Genomic DNA, 18,141 nt, shown 5'->3' on the forward strand with positions numbered 1-18,141 from the left:
ACAGTTAAGTCAGGGAACTGATGGCTGGTGGGGGCATCACGAAACACTACTGTTTGAAAATTCTCTCCAAAACAAACCCTAAAAGCTTGCAGGAATCAGCAGCCCCCAGGAGGCGTTTTTAATGAAAGGGGAAAAGTTTGGTTTGCAACGTTCTGCCTCAGAATGCCACACAATTTTTCTCCAAGGAAGAAGAAGGAAGCCCACGTTTCTTTTCTGCATGCAAAGCTGAACTACATTAAGAGCACCAGCCCTTACTGAGTAGTTGCTATGGGAGGTACTGGACCAAGCATCCTTCTTCCCACATTCAGCTGAGCGTTGCTGCCTGTGTTTTCACTTCTACAATCGTGTTAAGAGGCTTCTCCTTGCTAATTCCAGCTCGCCACAGACTCTAGGAAACCTGAACTAGGCCACGGGAAGCCCAGGCTCTCCCACAGTGAGCACACAGTATGTGTACATCTAGGGAGTGAATCTGCATTTGCAAAGACTGTTGTCTCTCTCGCGCGCCTTGTCTCTCCCTTTCTCTGGAACTCTTACAACATAAATCATCTTTTAAAAGAAAAAAAAAATGAATGGGGAGAGGGAATGAACTAACTCTTTTCCTAAATAGGTTCTGTCTTTTTTCGGGCCTGGTGCGATGCCTAAGTGGCTAAAGTCCTCGCCTTGCACATGCCGGGTTCCCATACAGGTGCTGGTTCGTATCCCGGCTGCTCCACTTGCCATCCAGCTCCCTGCTTGTGGCCTGGGAAAGCAGCAGAGGACGGCCCAGAGCCTTGGGACCCTGCACCCGCGTGGGAGACCCAGAAGAAGCTCCCGGCACCTGGCATCGGATTGGTTTAGCTCTGGCGGTTGTGGCCGCTTGGGGAGTGAACCAGCGGATGGAAGATCTTTCTGTCTCTTCTTCACTGTGTAAATCTGCCTTTTCAATAAAAATAAATAAATCTTTAAGGAAAAAAAAGTTCTATCTTTTTTGAACACGGCCCTAAAACTTTGTCATTCTTTTCTCTCAAGCCAGTCCGTTTCCCTGATACCTTGAATCTTAACCCACGCATGGCTTTCACATCAAGTTTTCTATTTTTAGAGATGTTCTTCCACAAGCAGAAATGACATGGAGCACAGGCTCATCATCTTCTTTGTTTATTTTTTTTTCTAGAGTCCTTAGCATGCTACATTAACCTGACAACGCTTAATCTTGTGTTCGTTTCACAATACATTTCATGCAGTTCATAGGCGCGATTCATTTTACATCGACATTACACGTTTCAATTCCAGCCGTGTGAGAAGAAGAATTCTTAATGGGGTTTGTCTCTCCAAACTGTCCAAGCTTAAGTAAGCACGGGAGCAGTTCACTCTATTCTTAAGTGCAGTCTCTCAGATGCAAAGATTTTTTTTTTAGCATAAGAATAGAATGTCCCTATTTATTGTCCGTTTGCAACTGAACCACTTCCTTCAGGTTTGAGACATCCTGAGGGATCCTCCTCTCCCAAACAGCATTCAAGTATCCTCTCTCAGTTAACATCCCGGCTGGGTGTAGGAGCAAGGCCCACCTTCTTTATCTTTTACACCCAACAGACACATCCTCCGTGGCCCAGCCCTCCCCAAAACTACTCTTTGACAACAGACATTCCGCACGAAAGCCACAGAGCAAAGCGATTTGGCATTTTCCAGTGAAGTGCAAGAAATTCAATAAGTTATGCTTTTATTGCTAATGTATATAGGATCAAGCACAGAAGGAAAGGGGTCTCTCCTGGGGGGGTGGGGGGGGACACGGAAAACGTCACCTGAGCAGCACAGGTCAGGGGGGTCCCCTTAGGAGGACGTGTTGAGTATCCTGGAGTCCGAGGAGTCGGAACGCTCATCGTAGTCCTCCTCGGTGTACATGGATTGCTTGGACACGATGGGACAGCCCTCCTCGGGGATGGAGATCCGCGGGTCTTCCGCAGGGCGGCTGGGGAGCACGGGCGAGCCCCGGAAGACGCTCGTGGAGTTACTGGGGAAGGGACTCACGTACTGCGACCTCAGCTGGTACTGCTGCTGCAGCGTCATGGTGTTCCACAGCGTGACGTCGTTGGGCAGAAAGGGGCTCGACTGGTTTCTGGCCAGGGTGTTCCTCAGCATCAGTGGGTACCTGGGCGGCTGGGGGAAAGGGTGTTGCAGGGGCACGGCCAGCGGGCTGGGGACCACGTTGCCAGAGTCAGCAGAGAACCTCAGCGTGTCTGGGACTCGGAAGGCCGAGCCCACCGACCACTTGGACGAGGAGATGGGGTAGGAGCTCAGGGTGTGTTCGAAGATGTGCCCGTTGGAGGGCAACACGAGGCTCTCGGGCTCGGCTGCAGTCCGCTCGGCGCTGGCCACCGACGAGCGACTGGACAGCAGCACCTCCACGGCGCCCACCAGGTCGCCCCCGCAGCCCTTCAGGATGAGCTCCAGGACCGTGGGCTTCTGGTTGGGGAAGATTTTTTTTAACACCTCCAGTGGGGGTCTGTTGGCTTTTAAGCTGAAGGGCAGGGACACGGTCCCCGAGGGGCCCTCGATGAGCAGGTGATTCTGCTCGGTGTGGTACTTGGGGCTGCCGGGCCGGCTCTCGGGGTTGCCCCCGTTTTTCTGGACAGCGTAGCCGCCGTCGTCCACGGACACGATCTCGGGGCTCTCCGGGGTGAAGCAGCTCTTGCTCTTGGCCACGTCGTCGGGGGAGCCCCTTTGGTCAACGTCTTTGTCGCTGAAGGCCTCAGCATTGTCGGCCGAGCTGCTGTCGCCAAGCCGCTCCTCGGGCAAGTCTGCAAAGCAGGGAACAGCTGGGTTAATGCTTTCCGGGTGGATGTACGGAACACAGATGTGCTCAGCGGAGAGCTGAACACGGGCTGACAACACGTTTCCACGACTTACAACACGTTGCCAGACGATATATAAAAACACACGTATCCAAACTATGTCATTGGCAAATGGCTATCCCCTACCACAACCACAATCACACACAGACACCAAAAACCCGTAAGACGCCAGCTTGAAATGGAGTGGCTCCCCGGCCTGTTGAGTAGCAGTGACAGCCTTAAATCGGTGGCTCAGCGGAAGTGACTTGGAAGAGCCCAGATCAGGAAAAAAAAAAACAGGAAAAAAATGAGCTCCGGTTTGCTCCCAGGCCTGCTTCTACAGATGATGGGGTGTTCTGCTGTGCCACCCAGACCCACAGAAGACTTTTAAAACTTTCTTGTTGACCAGAATAGAGGGTGGCTCAGGCCAGGTTTGGTTGCAATACATACCAGTACACATTATGGCTGGGACTGGGTGCTGACTGGGCTGGGCTAGGCTGTAGCCCCCACCAGTGTGAGTTGGTATTGGGAGTGAACTGGGTCCGGCCAGGCTACAGCACCCACAGGCAAATGCTGAGGTGAGGCAGGCCATGCCAGACTGGGCCAACCAGTACACGTGAGAACCAAGGGGGGCAGGAGGGGGCAAAGCCAGTAGGGGGGATGTGGAGGGCTCCCATGTTGGACCACCACTCCTCCTGGAAAGCATGAGTTGGGATGGGGGCAGACCAGACCAGGCAGGGCTACAACACCTGTGGGCCTCATGTGAGCTAGATCAGGGAAAAGCCAGGCTGGGCTGACTGTTCCTACTGAGGCAAGTATAAATCAGAGTGGGTGAGGGTTGGTTGGGCTTTGCCACAGCATCAGCTGGCAGGGGCTGGCAGTGGGGGTTAATTCTGTCAAGTTAAACTGCAGAACCACCTGGAGAGTGCATGCTCCTAGGGCACTACTCAAGTGGATTTGATAGTTCAGCTGGCAAGCACACACAAGAATCAGGTCTGGGATCACATCAGACGAAGTGTCTTTGGGGATCCCTCCAACTGAACTGCTGATCTCAGAACCCCAACCATGAAGAGAAGTGCAGGTTCCATGGTCTGACCATGGAGTGCATGTGTCAAAGCTGAGCCTCCTCAGTGGCTCAGTCGGAGCAGTGGACAGCATATCCAGGTGCACGTGGTGGATATGGCAGTCCACTGGAACTTCTGAGAATACCTGGTCCCATAACGGAGGATGGAGGACAGAACAAATTGATCAACTACCCCAGCCACATGTTGGCAGTGAATAACTGGGCAAACAGAGACTCTAAGGTGGACTATGTGAAACTTCAAGGAGCCACTGGCCACCAATTAAACTGCACAGCTCCACAAGCATGGGGAGCAAGAGATAGATACATCAACACACTCTTGTTCAGAAAGTTCATCGAAGGGTCACAAAGATCACCTTTTTGAGTCACCTCAAAAGTCTACAGCCATACCATCCTGAACGCGCCCGATCTCATCTGAATTATAGTAAAAGAGAAAGAAATAAAGCTTCCAAATAAAGCAGAGATTTCCTATGAAATAACCCAGTTTCACATTTGACATTGTGACCTGAGAGAGGCGGCCCCCAAAGGAGCCAGGCTGTAGGAACAGATGTTCTAAGACACCTCTGTAATAGAGCAACACATTTTTTTGTGGCAAACCACCTGCAAATACACCTTTCTCCCCTTTAAAAAAAATGCATAGGCTGTGGCTACCCAGAGCCAGGTTAACTGATCTACAGATGAAAATTCGCAAGGACCCAGTTGTCCGACGGTGAACAATTGGTTCGCCTGTTTCTGCTGGGCCTGCCTCAATAGTTGCATTGTCTCCTGTCTGCGGGCACACCTGATTCCGTGCAGCAAGCCAGGCTGTGAAATCTTCCAGAAACCCTTCCCTCCTGTTTGTTGTTGTTGATCTTAAAACCTTCAACAAAGGTTTGCTTGTGAATATTCTAACACAGGACGTATCCTAAGTACAAACAAAACACAAAACTTGGGTTGTCTACAAAGCTGTACAAATGTGCCAAGCAGATTTAAATGCGTGCTAAACTATTTCCAGATTGTATCTGAGCAACTTTCAATCATAAGTCTGATATAATTCATACTGATCCCAAATTAAGCTGCATTTGTTTCTAACACAAGATACCAAAGTTTCAAAATAGCTACCACTTGCATGCAGTACAGATACATGAAGTAATCTTTCCATAGTGAGTTTAAAATTCACAGAAGAGCTTTTGCTGTAATAAAAATTTCACATAGTCTCTCCTATAGCTTCCTAGTACAGGCGCCCCAGGTTTCAGGTCCTGAGTTAATGCATTTGAATCCCGTGTCCTTCATCCAAAAGAAAAAAACCTCAACAAACAAAGCTCCAACAGGTTCACATTCTTTCTTTTTAAAGATTTCTTTATTTTTTTTAACTGGAAAGTCAGATACAGAAAGGAGGGGAGACAGAGAGAGAGATCCTCCTTATGTTGATTCACTCCCCAAGTGGCCACAACAGCCGGACATCCTCTACTGCTTTCCCAGGTCACAAGCAGGGAGCTGGATGGGAAGCGGGGCCACCGGGATATGAACCGGTGTCCTATGGGATCCCGGCGTGTGTAAGGGGAGGACCTTAGCCAATAGGCTACCGTGCTGGGCCCACAGGTTCATATTCTATTAAGCTATAGACCTACCAAAATTTTCCTGGCTCATGACCCCACACATACGTCTCTTGGCTGTTACTCTATGATCATCAGACATGTGAAAATGAGTGGACAGTGAGTGTATGTTAACTCAGGATTGCATCCCGGCCTTGCCCAATAGAGCTTGAGAAGCTAGTCTATCTACATAAGCATGGACAGGAAATGATGTTTAAAATATTGTGTACTTCTAAGCAAGTTCGTATTTCTTTAACTATAGCCTCTGTTATCTATTAGTACCAGCAACAGATACTTATATCCTTGTAACATGTAAGAGCCAGGAGGACACAGAAGAGGGAAACTGCCAGGTTATGTAAACCGACCCTTAATTTATGAAACCTGTATATGGCGGAGGGGAAAAAAAATGACTAAATGGGTCAGCATGTATACAGCTGTCCACAGTAGTATCATTCACAACAGCCGAAAGACAGAAGGAACCCAGACATTCTGGCACGGAGGAATGGATAAATATAACGTGTTTATACAAACGGTAGGATGTTATCCAGCCTTTGAAAGAGATTCTGGTGTATGTTACAGCATGGTTGAACCTTGAAATCAGCCAAACACAGTCACATACATGACTTCTATGCATGGGATACCTGGCACAGGTACATTCGCAGACAGAAAGTAGCATGGTGACTGCCAGGGGCTGAGGGAGGGGAGAGTCCCCGCTTATTGGGTATGGAGTTGCAGTTTGGGATCACAAAAAAAGTTCTGGAAATGGAAGGTCGCGATGGATGAGCAGCGCTGTGCATGTGCTAAAGCATACATTTTTTTTGTAATGCACATTTTACCACAGTGAAGAAGACAACGGATGACGCAGAATGTTACAGCCACATAGAGGATGATGCGATCACATTAGGAAAGCGCTACAACCGATCCTTCTTGGGAATACAGGTGTATCAGAACAGCTAGACAGTCAAAACCCTGGGATTGAAGGAAAAAGGTGGGAACCTAGTTTTCTCCACCCTGAAGGAGTTTCAAACACTGAAAACATTTCAGGAAATTTGTTTGAGGCCTGTCAGGCAAATTCACTCTTCCACAGCACAGCTTAGGCTCCAGAAGAGAGTAACCCAAACAGCAGGTCAGAGCAAAGAAAACGATAAAATCATGCTCCGATTTCACACATCCATCATTACAAAAACGTGGTGTTTCAATAACAGATACCCCATGCCAATCTGATGGAAGCCAGATAGCAGGCTGTTACATTTGACAAGCACAAAAGTCCACTTCTGTGCCTATTTTCCTAGACTCTGCACATCAGAACTCAGCAGAACCTTATTAGTCCCTGAGCACAAAAGCCACTGTCTCATTTGGTTGTTCCAATCTTCATTCTGGTTACCAGGACATGCCAGTGTACCATGTACTGCTGGCTCCTTTCCAAGGAATTGCCATAGACGTTGCTGAATCATGTGCAGTCCCTCCCTGCGGGTTTCTAGTCTGATCGGTATTTCTACAGCCAAAATACTATAAAACAAAAAACCAAAAAGCAAATGGGCTACCGCAGAGAACAAACCTGTAAAGTTAGGCAGACCAACCTAACCGGCTGAGCTCAGCATGCTTCCCACTAATGTTCCAAGAGAAGAGAGCAGAGAATTAAGGAACAGAAGGGGACTCTCTATGGGATTCATACCCCTGAGCAGCCTATCAGCATCCCCCCTGCTCTGGGGGTCCTGGGTGAGCCAAACCACCATTACATCTAAGGGTGTTGCTGTTGCCAAACTGGGCAAGAGACCAGTCTCTCACCTTCTACCAGGACTAACTCCTCACGCAACACTACTTTCTGAAGGACAGATAACATGGTCCCTGCAATCCTGAAGCACTCTGGTATAAAGCGGTGGTTGTATTACTAGTACCTACACTAAGTGTATTGTAAATTATTCTGTTATAAATACAGACTTTCACAAGTAATTATAGAGGGTAAGTTTTGAGCCTAGTGATAAAATGTAATGTAATAACAGCTATTTCTTTACACACCCAGATTTTTTTTCTCCAAATGAACTGTACAACTCATTCAAGTTGGTCGAAAATACAAAGGCCTTTCTAGATACAGAAATACGAGACTGCCAACTAACGAAATGAAATGGGAAATCGTCCTGGAACATTTTACTTTCTTTCTTCTTGAAACTGAGACTCTAATTCCTAGATCATAAAGAATAAGAGTGTATTTCAACCAATAATATGTTCTACCCCGGGTATATATGTACCTATATATTTACCAGCCATAACGTGGAAAAATACATGTTATCTGATAGTACAAATTAGTTCCCGAAAGTAACAGAATATGTTGCTTCTGATGCTGAACGTCTAGAAACTTAAAAAATCCCAACAGAAGTTTGCTTTAATTTTAAATTTCCTGAGACAGAAACAGTTGCTATTGCTATCCCTGACCTGAAATAAACTCTTCACTGTGGTAAAGGTTTTTAAAAGGAGTAGATATTCCAGTAAAGAAGAAATGTATTCTATGGAGAACACCACTATGAGCCTCAAAATATCTATGTTATAAAATAGCTACCAAAGGCATTTTCTTTTGGCTGCATGACTTAACTAACGTAGAAAATAGCACTCACACACAAAAAAGTGATTTCTACTCTAAAGCTACACCTTACAAAATAAAACTCAAAGGAAGTTTTTTAGTATCAAACTCTGGCTTAACAACAACAACAACAAAAAACCTGTGTTCATTTAAAACATTTAGAGAAAGCCTACCATATATGATAAAATTCTACTCATGATGCATAAAAATGGAAAAAATCTGTCTTCCTTCGTATCGTGGGGAATCCAATTATGTCTACAAGAACAAAACGTGTCTTCCTTGCAGGAGGAAAACACAAGGAGAGGGGCATGTTGTACTCCCACCCTCCCTGCGTTTGGAAATCAGTTCATACACGTTGATGGTTCGCATGTTGTATGTTCAGTTCAGCCAGGAGGAGCACAATTCTGATCGAGAGGTCCCTCTGGGGTCCTCTCAAAGCCCAGCAGGGTTGCAGGGGGCAGGCCGGGCAGAGTTAGACTTCCAGGGCTTTCTGTTATTTCCTGTCTCACTCTAGAGGCAGTGAGCTGGTTAGAAATGTGAAGCCGGGGTGGGGAGAACCCAAGTATCTATGTAACTGTGTCACATAATACAATGTAATTAATGAAGTTAAATAATAAATAATTAAAAAAAAAAAAAAAAAGAAAAAGAAATGTGAAGCCTACCAGGAAGTGAGACTCACTTTAAAACCTTACCTTTTTTGTTCCTGGGAGAAAATCTTGGGACTACTAAAACAACGGCTGGTCAGCTTAGCTTTTAAGAAATCATTTTCAACACTGGCTTCGTGGTGTTTGTCTGAAGGAATCAGGATGGGTCCTTGGGACCAATACTTTCGAGAAACACAGGTGTGGGGAGGCACTGGACTTAAGGAAATGTGGTTTCTAAATATGGGCTTTGTATTTGTCTTTCTAAAAGTTTAGTTTTGCCCTCTTAGAAGGGAACACTTTTCAAGAAGCAGCAGGAGAAATGACCTATAAATCTACAAGTTTATTTGATACCCACAGAGATGCAGCTGTCTGGTCATGTCTCCATCTCTTTAACCCCCTTGAAAGTGCCTTCCTACCCTCCCAAGTGCTATGCTAGGAAAGCCTGGGGACAGAGTTGCTCAAAGCCCTGCCCCTGGCCACTGAGAGCCTTACAGCTCACTGCCTGATCTGCCAATGCCCAAAATACCTGCATAGTGGGTTACAATCTAGTGTACCCATGGCATATAACCCAAAGGCCAGCAGCTGAGCTGACCATGTCGTTTTCACAGGACAGAACATGGCTGCAAACATTTGCAAACAAAGATTAGACACATCCAACTACACAAAATGACAACCAGTGGGTAAAAGTGGAACATTCATTGACCCTAACTGTAAAATGTGCCTGCCTCACCATCCCAATCAAGAAATTGCTTTCCTGAATGTTAAGCTTGTCATAATATATTTGTATCTGGTGGTTGTGCTTGATTTTACAGCTGTTTAGGTAAATAAATGAACGGGGTTGGGGGGCGGGGAGAGAATCCACCTCGTGATGCTGAGTTCTGCTCCTGAGAACATCAGAACAGTAGTGGGTCCTGATGGGCCACAGGTTTTAACTTGTTGAGGCCCTCCGGGACCCTTGGGGAGCAAGGTGATGCCTTCCAAGGGGAGGGAGCTGTCTCACTCAGCAGCTCCTTCCCTCACTCCTACGGGCCAGGACCAGTGCCCACGCATGCACCTGCTCCAATATCCTGCCCCATCAGAACACTGGAAAGGGCAAAACAGAAGGGAAAGAAGAAAAGGAAGGGCGGGGAGGGGCGGGGAGGGGGGAGGCTGGAGGGCCATGAAGAAAACTGGAAGAGGAAGGAGGTGGCCAGCAGGCAAGCGCAGGGGTTTTTACTGGGCACCATCCTGCTCCCCCGACATCTAGAAGCGCCACAATTCCAGAAACGGGTTCCAAGTCCTCTCGGGACTTTGATTTATAAAGATTTACTCCCTTCCCATCTCTAAGCTGTTAGCAGAAAATGCTGACTGGCTGCAACCAAGAATTTCTCATCAATGCTCTTTGATTGTATTTTGCAAACAAAATGCCTGTTGCTTGGTAACATTTCACTTGAGCCTGACCTTCCCCGAAAGTTATTGCTATCAGATTCGATTTACACTGTCCTCCTGTGATTACTGTAATCTTTTAAACTCGGGAGTTCATCCATCAGGGAAAAGAAAAGTTGGCCGTGTAAGTCGAGAGCAACGGGCTACTGGCCAGATTTATAACACCAGCTAATGTGTTGGGGGCGGAGGGGGGGAGGGCAAAGGAACTGGTGGTTTCTGCCCGCGAGTTGTTCAGACCCACAAGATGGACACCAGCGCCTCCCGCACGCGGGGCCAGGGCAGCTGCGACTGGCGGGGAGACTAGGATGCGGGGCAGGGGAGACCAGGATCCTCGCCCGGGGCCTCCCTGCGCCGCTGGCACTGGAGCCAGGCACAGAAGGCCCGGACTAAGGGTTCCTCCGTTACAACCGCAGAAAGCCTCGCTAAATCGGGAACTTTTAAACCAATCAAGACTTTTTCGCGTCAATATGCGCCACACCGCAGTCAGCAATTCAGCAAGTGTGTGTGTGAGAGAGTTTTGTTAATTCTGGCAGCTCACCTGGGGGGGGGGGGTGCGGCGGGAGGGTGGAGAGAGGACCCAAGGTAGCGGTGGTCCATGCCTGAAAGTGGAAAAGCCTTGAGGAGGCCGGCGTCTCGCTCTCCGTGCCCGCAAGCTGGCTGCTCGCCTATGGCACCCGAGCGCTTCGGGCGCCGGAGAGTCCGTGCGCCCGGAGCGCGTGCGGTGCAGCGGCGGGGGAAGCTGCCCGCTCCATCCCCACCGCCGCCTCTCCTCAAGGCTGGCTCGTCCTTCTCCCTCCTCGGGAGAGCTTCCCGCCCACTGGGGCCCAGCGACCACCACAGACAAGGCCCCTCTCCCCCACCCCCCAACTGGAAACATCCACCCCGTCATCCCTGGCACTCAGTGCCGGCTTTAGGGTGAGGTTTGGAAGAGACCAGCAGTGCTGGTAGTAGCCTCTTCCCTTTGACGTGTCTGGTTTTGTGTTTTCGTTTTGCTTTACAAGGTACAATTCAAACAAGCTAAGTTGACCCCCAAGCCAATCTGTCTTAACACCAGACCCCATTTTTTCGGTTCCGAGGTACGGTTGATAATTTTACTTCTAATCTAGTCACAGAGTCCTCCATACTGGACCAGCACTTCTGTTTCCCTAATGCCCCTTCTACTCACAGGTGCTCCTCTTTGAAAATAATAATAATAATAATAATAATAATAATAATAATAATAAACTCAAATGCATTTAAAAATAAGTAGACGAGGCAAGATCCAGTGAACCTGGGGCTCTTCCATCCCTAACCAGCCAGGTTTTTAATTTCCTTTTCCTTGAAAAACATTAAAAAGTATTTGCCCTGGCATTTACTTGGACGGTGGATGAAGGCTTAGAAGGAACCTATGTCTGTCTCTCCACGCACCCTCTGCAAAGCTGGGCTTCGGGGAGGAAGGCACAGCACACACAGGAATGTAACTTCAGCTGCTGTCCTTGGCAGTGACCCCTAACTTCTCCCAGCCCTGGAGCAGGGCTGACAGGCCTGCTCGGCTGCTCGAGACTGCTGACTTAGGGAAAAACCAACAGCCTAGGCGTCCGCCAGGCCTCCTTTGGTATCTCCTTCCGTGGTGGGAGAGGGGATATGAAAGGAAGTAGAAGGAGTTTAGGAGAAAGAAATTCAACAGCATACATTAAGAAGCTTAAGACAGCATTTGGGGTTCAGTCAAAATCAGTAATTCTTGGTCAGTCATAGCAGGCAAGATCTGCAGTCAAAAAACGAAAAAGAAGAATACTCCAATCCATAGCAAGAAGTTAGAATCAGAAAATCTAAAATTGTCCTAAAACTATCCACTTTGTGAGCATGATGTTCAGTGTGTTTCATCATTTGATAAAAGAACTCTCATGCTTTTCTAGACTCCGAAGCAGAATTTCTGAAAGAGTTCTTTCAGTTACAAAGCTGACTTTTGGCCTTCAGGTACCACTTCCTTTGGCAGGTGGGTTTTCTCCCGTAGTGTCTGATTTGCTCAAAGAGTGCTGCAGGGAGAGAAGATTCCACGTGCCCTCGGTGCGGCCCCCCCCCCGGTGCGGCTGCATGGCATCCCAAGGGGCAGAACGTAAGGACAGAACCTCTCTATAGCTGTGTGCTAACGAGGTCCTTGGCCCTACAAAGAGACCAACTGTGTTTTTAAATCAAAGCACATGTTCGTTCACTCCCCAGACACAACAAATGATCTCTAGAATTTTCCAATAGCTACTCGGAGGTTCCATAGATGTAGACCAACAAGTTCATTACAGGTTCACTTACCCCCTTCGCTTACTATTCCTGCTCCTACACCTGTTATGCTTTTATAACACACCTGACATGTAACATACAAGGACATTCTAAGAACATCCGAAGAAAAGCCAACAGGCACCGGCATCTGTGCTTACGCGCCACCTTAAATCCCAACCAACTTTCTCCTTACAAATGCTGTGTAAGGAGAGACCTTCTAGCTGCTCTGTTCCTCTGCGGCACCCCATATGGTTGGTAGTTGGTTTTCTTTTTCTTTTTTAAAGAATGAAATGACCGGGATCCAACGAACAGAAAGTAAAAGTTGTTGAATATACAAGATACGTGTGGTGTGAGTGGCTGGAAATGGAGCCCCTGATGGCTGGCAGTCAGTTCCCCAAAGTCATCACTCTGCCCTTTCCTTGTATGGATCAGGGTTGGTCTCCTTTGCAATCACTTAGATTCAATTTGGAGGGCTCAGGCTACCCAAGACTGCTGGGCTGGAGCGATCAGAGACCAGTCTGGTTTGTCCAGTTGAATGCCTCAGCCTGCTTTATTCTCCTAAGGCCTGTAGCCTGCCGGGCTGCAGCTGCAATCCACCTGCTGGGTGGAGCTCTGGCTCCTGCAGAGGACACAGGACAGCCTGGGAGGGGGACCCCTCCTGGAGGAGGGCCGCACAACTCCACAGTCCCATTGCAGGCCTGCTGCTGGGTCGGGGGCCACTCTGGCACAGCCTCCTGTCCCAGGCCCGGAGGTAAAGATGCCAGCGAAACTGGAATTATAAAAATGAAGAGGAGATCTTGGCATGGGGGTCCACTTCTAGAGCTGAGACCAACCCAGGGAAAAAAAAGCAAAAACCAAATCAAACCAAACCAAAACACCTCCTCGTTCTCTGTTCTCTGTGCCCCTATTCCTGCCTGACAGTCATAAATGGGAAGGGATGACAGGGACAAAAGGAACAGCGGAGGGGGTTGGGCATTCCTGTAAACATTCACAGAATCTATATTCAGCATCCTTAAAATTCTGGGACTGCTGTGGACCTAACAAGCCACCCCACAACAAGGGTGTTTACATGCCCGGAGTCTCCAGGCCTCAAAGCCATCCTGTTCCCCAGGAGGCCTCCCTGCAGAAATCAGGGACAGGGAACTCTGGGGGCAGGTGGCCAGCTGTGCAGGCAGCTGCTCTACCAGGCACGGTACCATCCCACCTACAAGGGGGGATCTGGAGCCTTCCCACTCCTTGTCCACACACCTCTGAGGAAAATGCCATTCTTCCTCCTGTTGCACATCTGTCCCAGCCTAAGGCAGATGCCAAGTCCAAGTCCCCTGAACGCCAGGTTCCCTCGAGATGGCAAGGGAGAGGCACGGGTGGGGGGCTGTTGGGGGCAAGATGCCTGCTAGGGCCTGCCAGGCTCTGGAGGCCTGCAGGTGAGAGGGCCGCAGAAGTGGCAGCCACTCAATCCACAGGCACTCAATCCACACTCCCTAACACAGGGAGTTGAGCGACAGCAGAGCAAAGCCATCGCTCTGAGGTCACCGACTAGCAGCAGCCTGAGCTGGCCATCTTCACGTCTTGTCTTCATTTATTTCAATCACAAAGAATACAACCTGGAGACTACCCACAACAAACTGGTGTACCCCACATTCTCCTTTGGGCGTCAGTTTTGGGAGCCTTGGGACCTCCTTAGTATTGTCCATCAATGGGGCTTTCCCTAACAAATTGCTGGAGACTACAGGCCACTGAGCACCTCTCCAAGGTTACAGGTTGCTTCAAGTTGCACTGAGTGTCCTCAGTGCTACAGCTCCACGGCCCCTTCCTGGCACCTACTCATTCCAAAAACTGCCAGATGTGAGCAGCCTGGAAGACCCAGTCCAAAGGTAGATCGTGAGCGCTAGGGTTTTAACCAGCTCGCGTTTGCATCTTTCCTCTACTCGCTTTAAACGGAGGAAAGAACCAGATCCTCTCTCTCTCTCACACACACACACACACACACACACACACACACACACACTCCTGGGGACATTCCTCTCGGGCAACTGAGCGAGCGGGGAGTTCAGAGTTTTTGAACCAGTTTGGCGGCGACAAACGGGACAGGTCCCCAAACATTCAACTTTTTCCCAAGCACAGCCACAGCAAGGACTTGGAAGTTTCCCCCAGCGCGCGGCCAGGTTACCTCTCGGCCGGCCGACGCCCTTACCTGTCTTGGTGAGCTGGGTTTGCAATGGCCCAGCCTGGGGCTCCGTAGCCCAGCGCAGTGCGGCCGCCGCGGCTAACTCTGCGGCTGGGCGCGTTGTTGGCTGGGCCGGCTGCGAGGCCGGCGGCTGCTGCGGAGTGGCGGCGGCGGCGGCGGCGTCCCCAGGGGCCGGGGGACCGGGCAGAGCGCGCAGAGAGTCCGGGATGAGGCTCTCCAGGCTCTCGTTGGCCTGCTGCCGGCGTAGGGCCACCTGCGCCGCCATCACCCGCTGCCGCTCAATGATGAGGATGCACTTCTCGCAGGTGCAGTCCTTGAAGCGGCAGTAGCGCTTGTGGCCCTTGAGCCAGGACAACACGCCGTGGTTGCGGCAGCGCGCGCATTTGGGCGTACGCTGCAAGGGCGCCCGCGGCGGCTGCGACACGGGGCCGCCCATGTACAGGTAGGGGGAGCCGTAGCCGTTCATGCCCCAGGCTCCAGGAAGAATCGGCTGGCTAGCGGCGCTAGCGGGACAGGGGGGCGCTGGACCACGGGACTGAGAGAGGCCCGCTCAAGGGGGGCGCAGATTCCAGGCAACGCAGCCCCGGGACGGCGAGGAGCCCGGCAGCTGCTTCTTCCAGTTCCCGCGGCGTTGGCAGCCTCGGCCTCCCGACTCCCGCTCAGCCAATCGCGACGCCCGCCGCGTCCCCACTGGCAGCTGCTTCGGAGGTGAAGCCGGCCCAGCACGTCCTGTCCTCCCTCGCCGAGGCGCCGCGGCGGCTGCGAGGAGCCGGCAAGAGCTCCGATTAAGGTCTGAGCTAGTTGGTCTGCAGCTTTGGTGCTCTCGGGGCTGCCCCGGCACCTCCTCCACCCCTCCCCCAACCGCTCCTCCCTCCTCCCGTCATCCCCCTCCTCCTGGTCGGTCTCCTCGGTCTCGGGCACTCCCCCACCCCACGTCGTCCGCCCTCCTCGCGGCCCTCACGCCCTTGCACTTCACCTTTCTTGCCACCTGCAGCTAGGCCACTCTCCCCTCCTCCAAACCCTCGGCTACCCGAACCTGATGCTGGAGAGAGCGTAGCTCCAGAACACTGAGATGCACAGGGGGCGGGGGAAGGGGAGGACTGTGTGTGTGTGTGTGTGTGTGTGTGTGTGTGTGTGTGTGTAGGGGGCTGCCAGTGACTGGGTGAGTGAGTGAGGTGGCCGTTCTCCTAGGCTCTCTTCTCCCTCCAGCCCTGACCTGGCAGCTCGGGGGGCCAGGACCGCAGTCATCCTGATTTTGAGGCGACAGAAAGTTGACTCTGCGGGGACGGAGCCTACCCGAGCATCGTGGGTGCGCGCGCCCCCCAAGGGGGTTTCAAGTTGGGCCAAGCCAACCCTCAACCACTGGTGGGTGGAGTTGGGATAATGGGTGTGGTATCGGTTCCGGAAATTTGGGAATTTTTTTGTAGATTTCTTTTTATCGCATATTTTATTCGTTACTGAGACTATGAATGCGTTTGAAAATTGGCAGACTCAAGGGTGTCACCTCATTTTTGCTAATTTTTAAAAATCCTCCTTTCCACGTTTTAATTAGAAAGGTCTCTGTTCTTTTTTTAAGGGTGGGGGAGGACGGGGGGCGGCGGAAAGCTCTGGTTCTGCAGTCTCAGAGGCTGGTGCCTTTCCAAACTTATGGATAAGATGCCCCCTCTCAGCGTCTAGACCGTCAAAGGCTCAGTGTCTTCCAATTAAAATCCCCCTGAAGTCTGTGATTAAGTTGTGCTTGATGGGTAGGGAGAGGCACCCTTGCACAGAGGATGGCATAAAATTCTGGTAACATATTTGCATGTTTCCATTCTCCTGTGAGTACCTAGTTTGGGCCTAATGTATACTACGCCTTCATACACTGACAGCCACCGTTCTCAACGCTTGGAATTCTGTCAAGGGGGACTCTTCTCCAGTGGTGTGGGCGACTGGCAGGCTGCAGGGGAACACAGATGCGGGGCTGGCTCCTGCGGCCGCCACAGAGGCGCTTGTCTAGAGAGAGGGGCATACAGGCAACCAGGAAATGGCTGTGCTGTAAGGCCAGAAGTTGTAGCAGGGAGGGAAACTGAAAGGCAGGAGGCAGAAGAGGCTTGAAAGGATGCCGGGCTGTGAACAACTCCTTCAGGCTCACCACCAGAAGTTGGAGCTACAGGGAGGCTGATCTGGCCAAACCTGGGCAGGTAGCTCTCGTACCCAAGGAATACCCTTGGAAAGACATCCCCAAAGCCCCGTCCCAAGGAATCCCTCAGCCTTGCCCCCTTCCTCCGCCACGTAATCCTTCCCTTCCTCCCATCCTTTGATAGGAAAACAAGTCCTAACACAAGAGGGCCTGGAAGAAACATTTTCCAGAGAGGCACGAGTGCTTCCAAGGGGCCAGGCAGGTGGGCAAAGCTGGGAACTGGAAGCTGGCAGCACGCTGCTTCACCTGAAGAGAGATCGGTAGGTAGGACCAGGAATGAGCCCCTCAATTCGGAAACTTTCACACTAAAAATGTCCCCGTGTGGACCTGGCATTTTTTTCAAAGCCAAACTTCTCCAAATGATCTGTGAAATGGTAGCGTATAACGAAGCTGAGAGTAAAAAACATTTTACAAAGCAACGTAGCAGAGAAAGTTAGCAGCACTTTTGTGGGAGTATTTTCAGCTCCTCGGGTCACCTAGCCACCCTAACTCATTGCCACTCAGTCTACATTATTTTGGGCCGGGGCTGGTTTCACTCCAGTGCACATTGGGGGCTGAGATCTAAATACTTATTTGATATAGTGCAGTAATCCTTTTTCTCATATTTGATGGGAATGTTTTCCATATCCCAGTATTTGACAACATCTCCCTATAGGGACAGGTTTGTATTTATGTTGGTAAAATGTCCCCTGCCTCAAAGTCTATTGTAATCCAACACCTGACAACCCCAAGTCCCATTTCTGTTTGCAGAAAAGGTTTATTCAAGCACATAATGGGATCCCAGCAGAAAGCTTTTCAGAACAAGGGGCTATGGTAAACTTCACCACATGAACTCCGTTTCCAGGGCTATTAAGCTTTTAATTGGAAAATAGCAGAGGAAATTTCAAGGTGACTATAACGTGTTAGTAGTTAGCGCTTAGAAGAAAAGCTGAATGTGGAAAACATATGGTCGGAATCACGTTTAGGAGCGGGCGATCTGCTTCGGCTAAGTCCTGGCAGCTTCTGCACGGATGGGAAAAATCATCAAAGAAATGGGCAAGAGGAGGATTACAAGAAAACCTCTCTGGTCGAGACCCACTTGTGCTGTGTGTGCACGCGCGTGCATGTTGTCACACCGAGATTCACTGGATAGAATCGGGACAGGTAGAAACAGGGGAAAGATGAAAAGTGGTGTTTGTGGTCCTTTATCTGCGTGCACACAAGCACGGCGTGGCTACATCTCAAAGCTCTGAATGCAGATGTCCTGGCTGAAAAAGCTAAGATATCCCGTCTCCAGTTTGGGGGTTTCTCTGCACCCCCAAGCAACGCACAATCCAAAAATCCGTTCCCTATCGTCCTGGTGCGTACAGGACACATCCACTTCCCCCCCCCCCGCCCTTTCTGTCTTGCCGATTCCCGTGGAGAGGGTAAGA

At 50.1% G+C, this 18,141-nt stretch overlaps 2 protein-coding genes across 2 annotated transcripts in view; both read right to left on the reverse strand.

Annotated features, from left to right (window-relative positions):
• Positions 1-18,141, reverse strand: part of DMRT1 (doublesex and mab-3 related transcription factor 1) — a 189,234-nt gene that overhangs the window by 88,863 nt on the left and 82,230 nt on the right. The window lies entirely within an intron of this gene.
• On the reverse strand, positions 1,807-15,046 carry DMRT3 (doublesex and mab-3 related transcription factor 3). Its single transcript, XM_004591832.2, has 2 exons — positions 14,557-15,046; positions 1,807-2,774 (listed from the first exon to the last, which is right to left on the reverse strand). Exons 1-2 carry the CDS (start codon positions 15,014-15,016, stop codon positions 1,807-1,809), a joined length of 1,428 nt encoding a protein of 475 aa, XP_004591889.2. The 5' UTR covers positions 15,017-15,046.

The sequence above is a fragment of the Ochotona princeps genome, chromosome 31, assembly GCF_030435755.1.
Source record: "Ochotona princeps isolate mOchPri1 chromosome 31, mOchPri1.hap1, whole genome shotgun sequence".
Lineage (NCBI taxonomy): Eukaryota > Metazoa > Chordata > Mammalia > Lagomorpha > Ochotonidae > Ochotona > Ochotona princeps.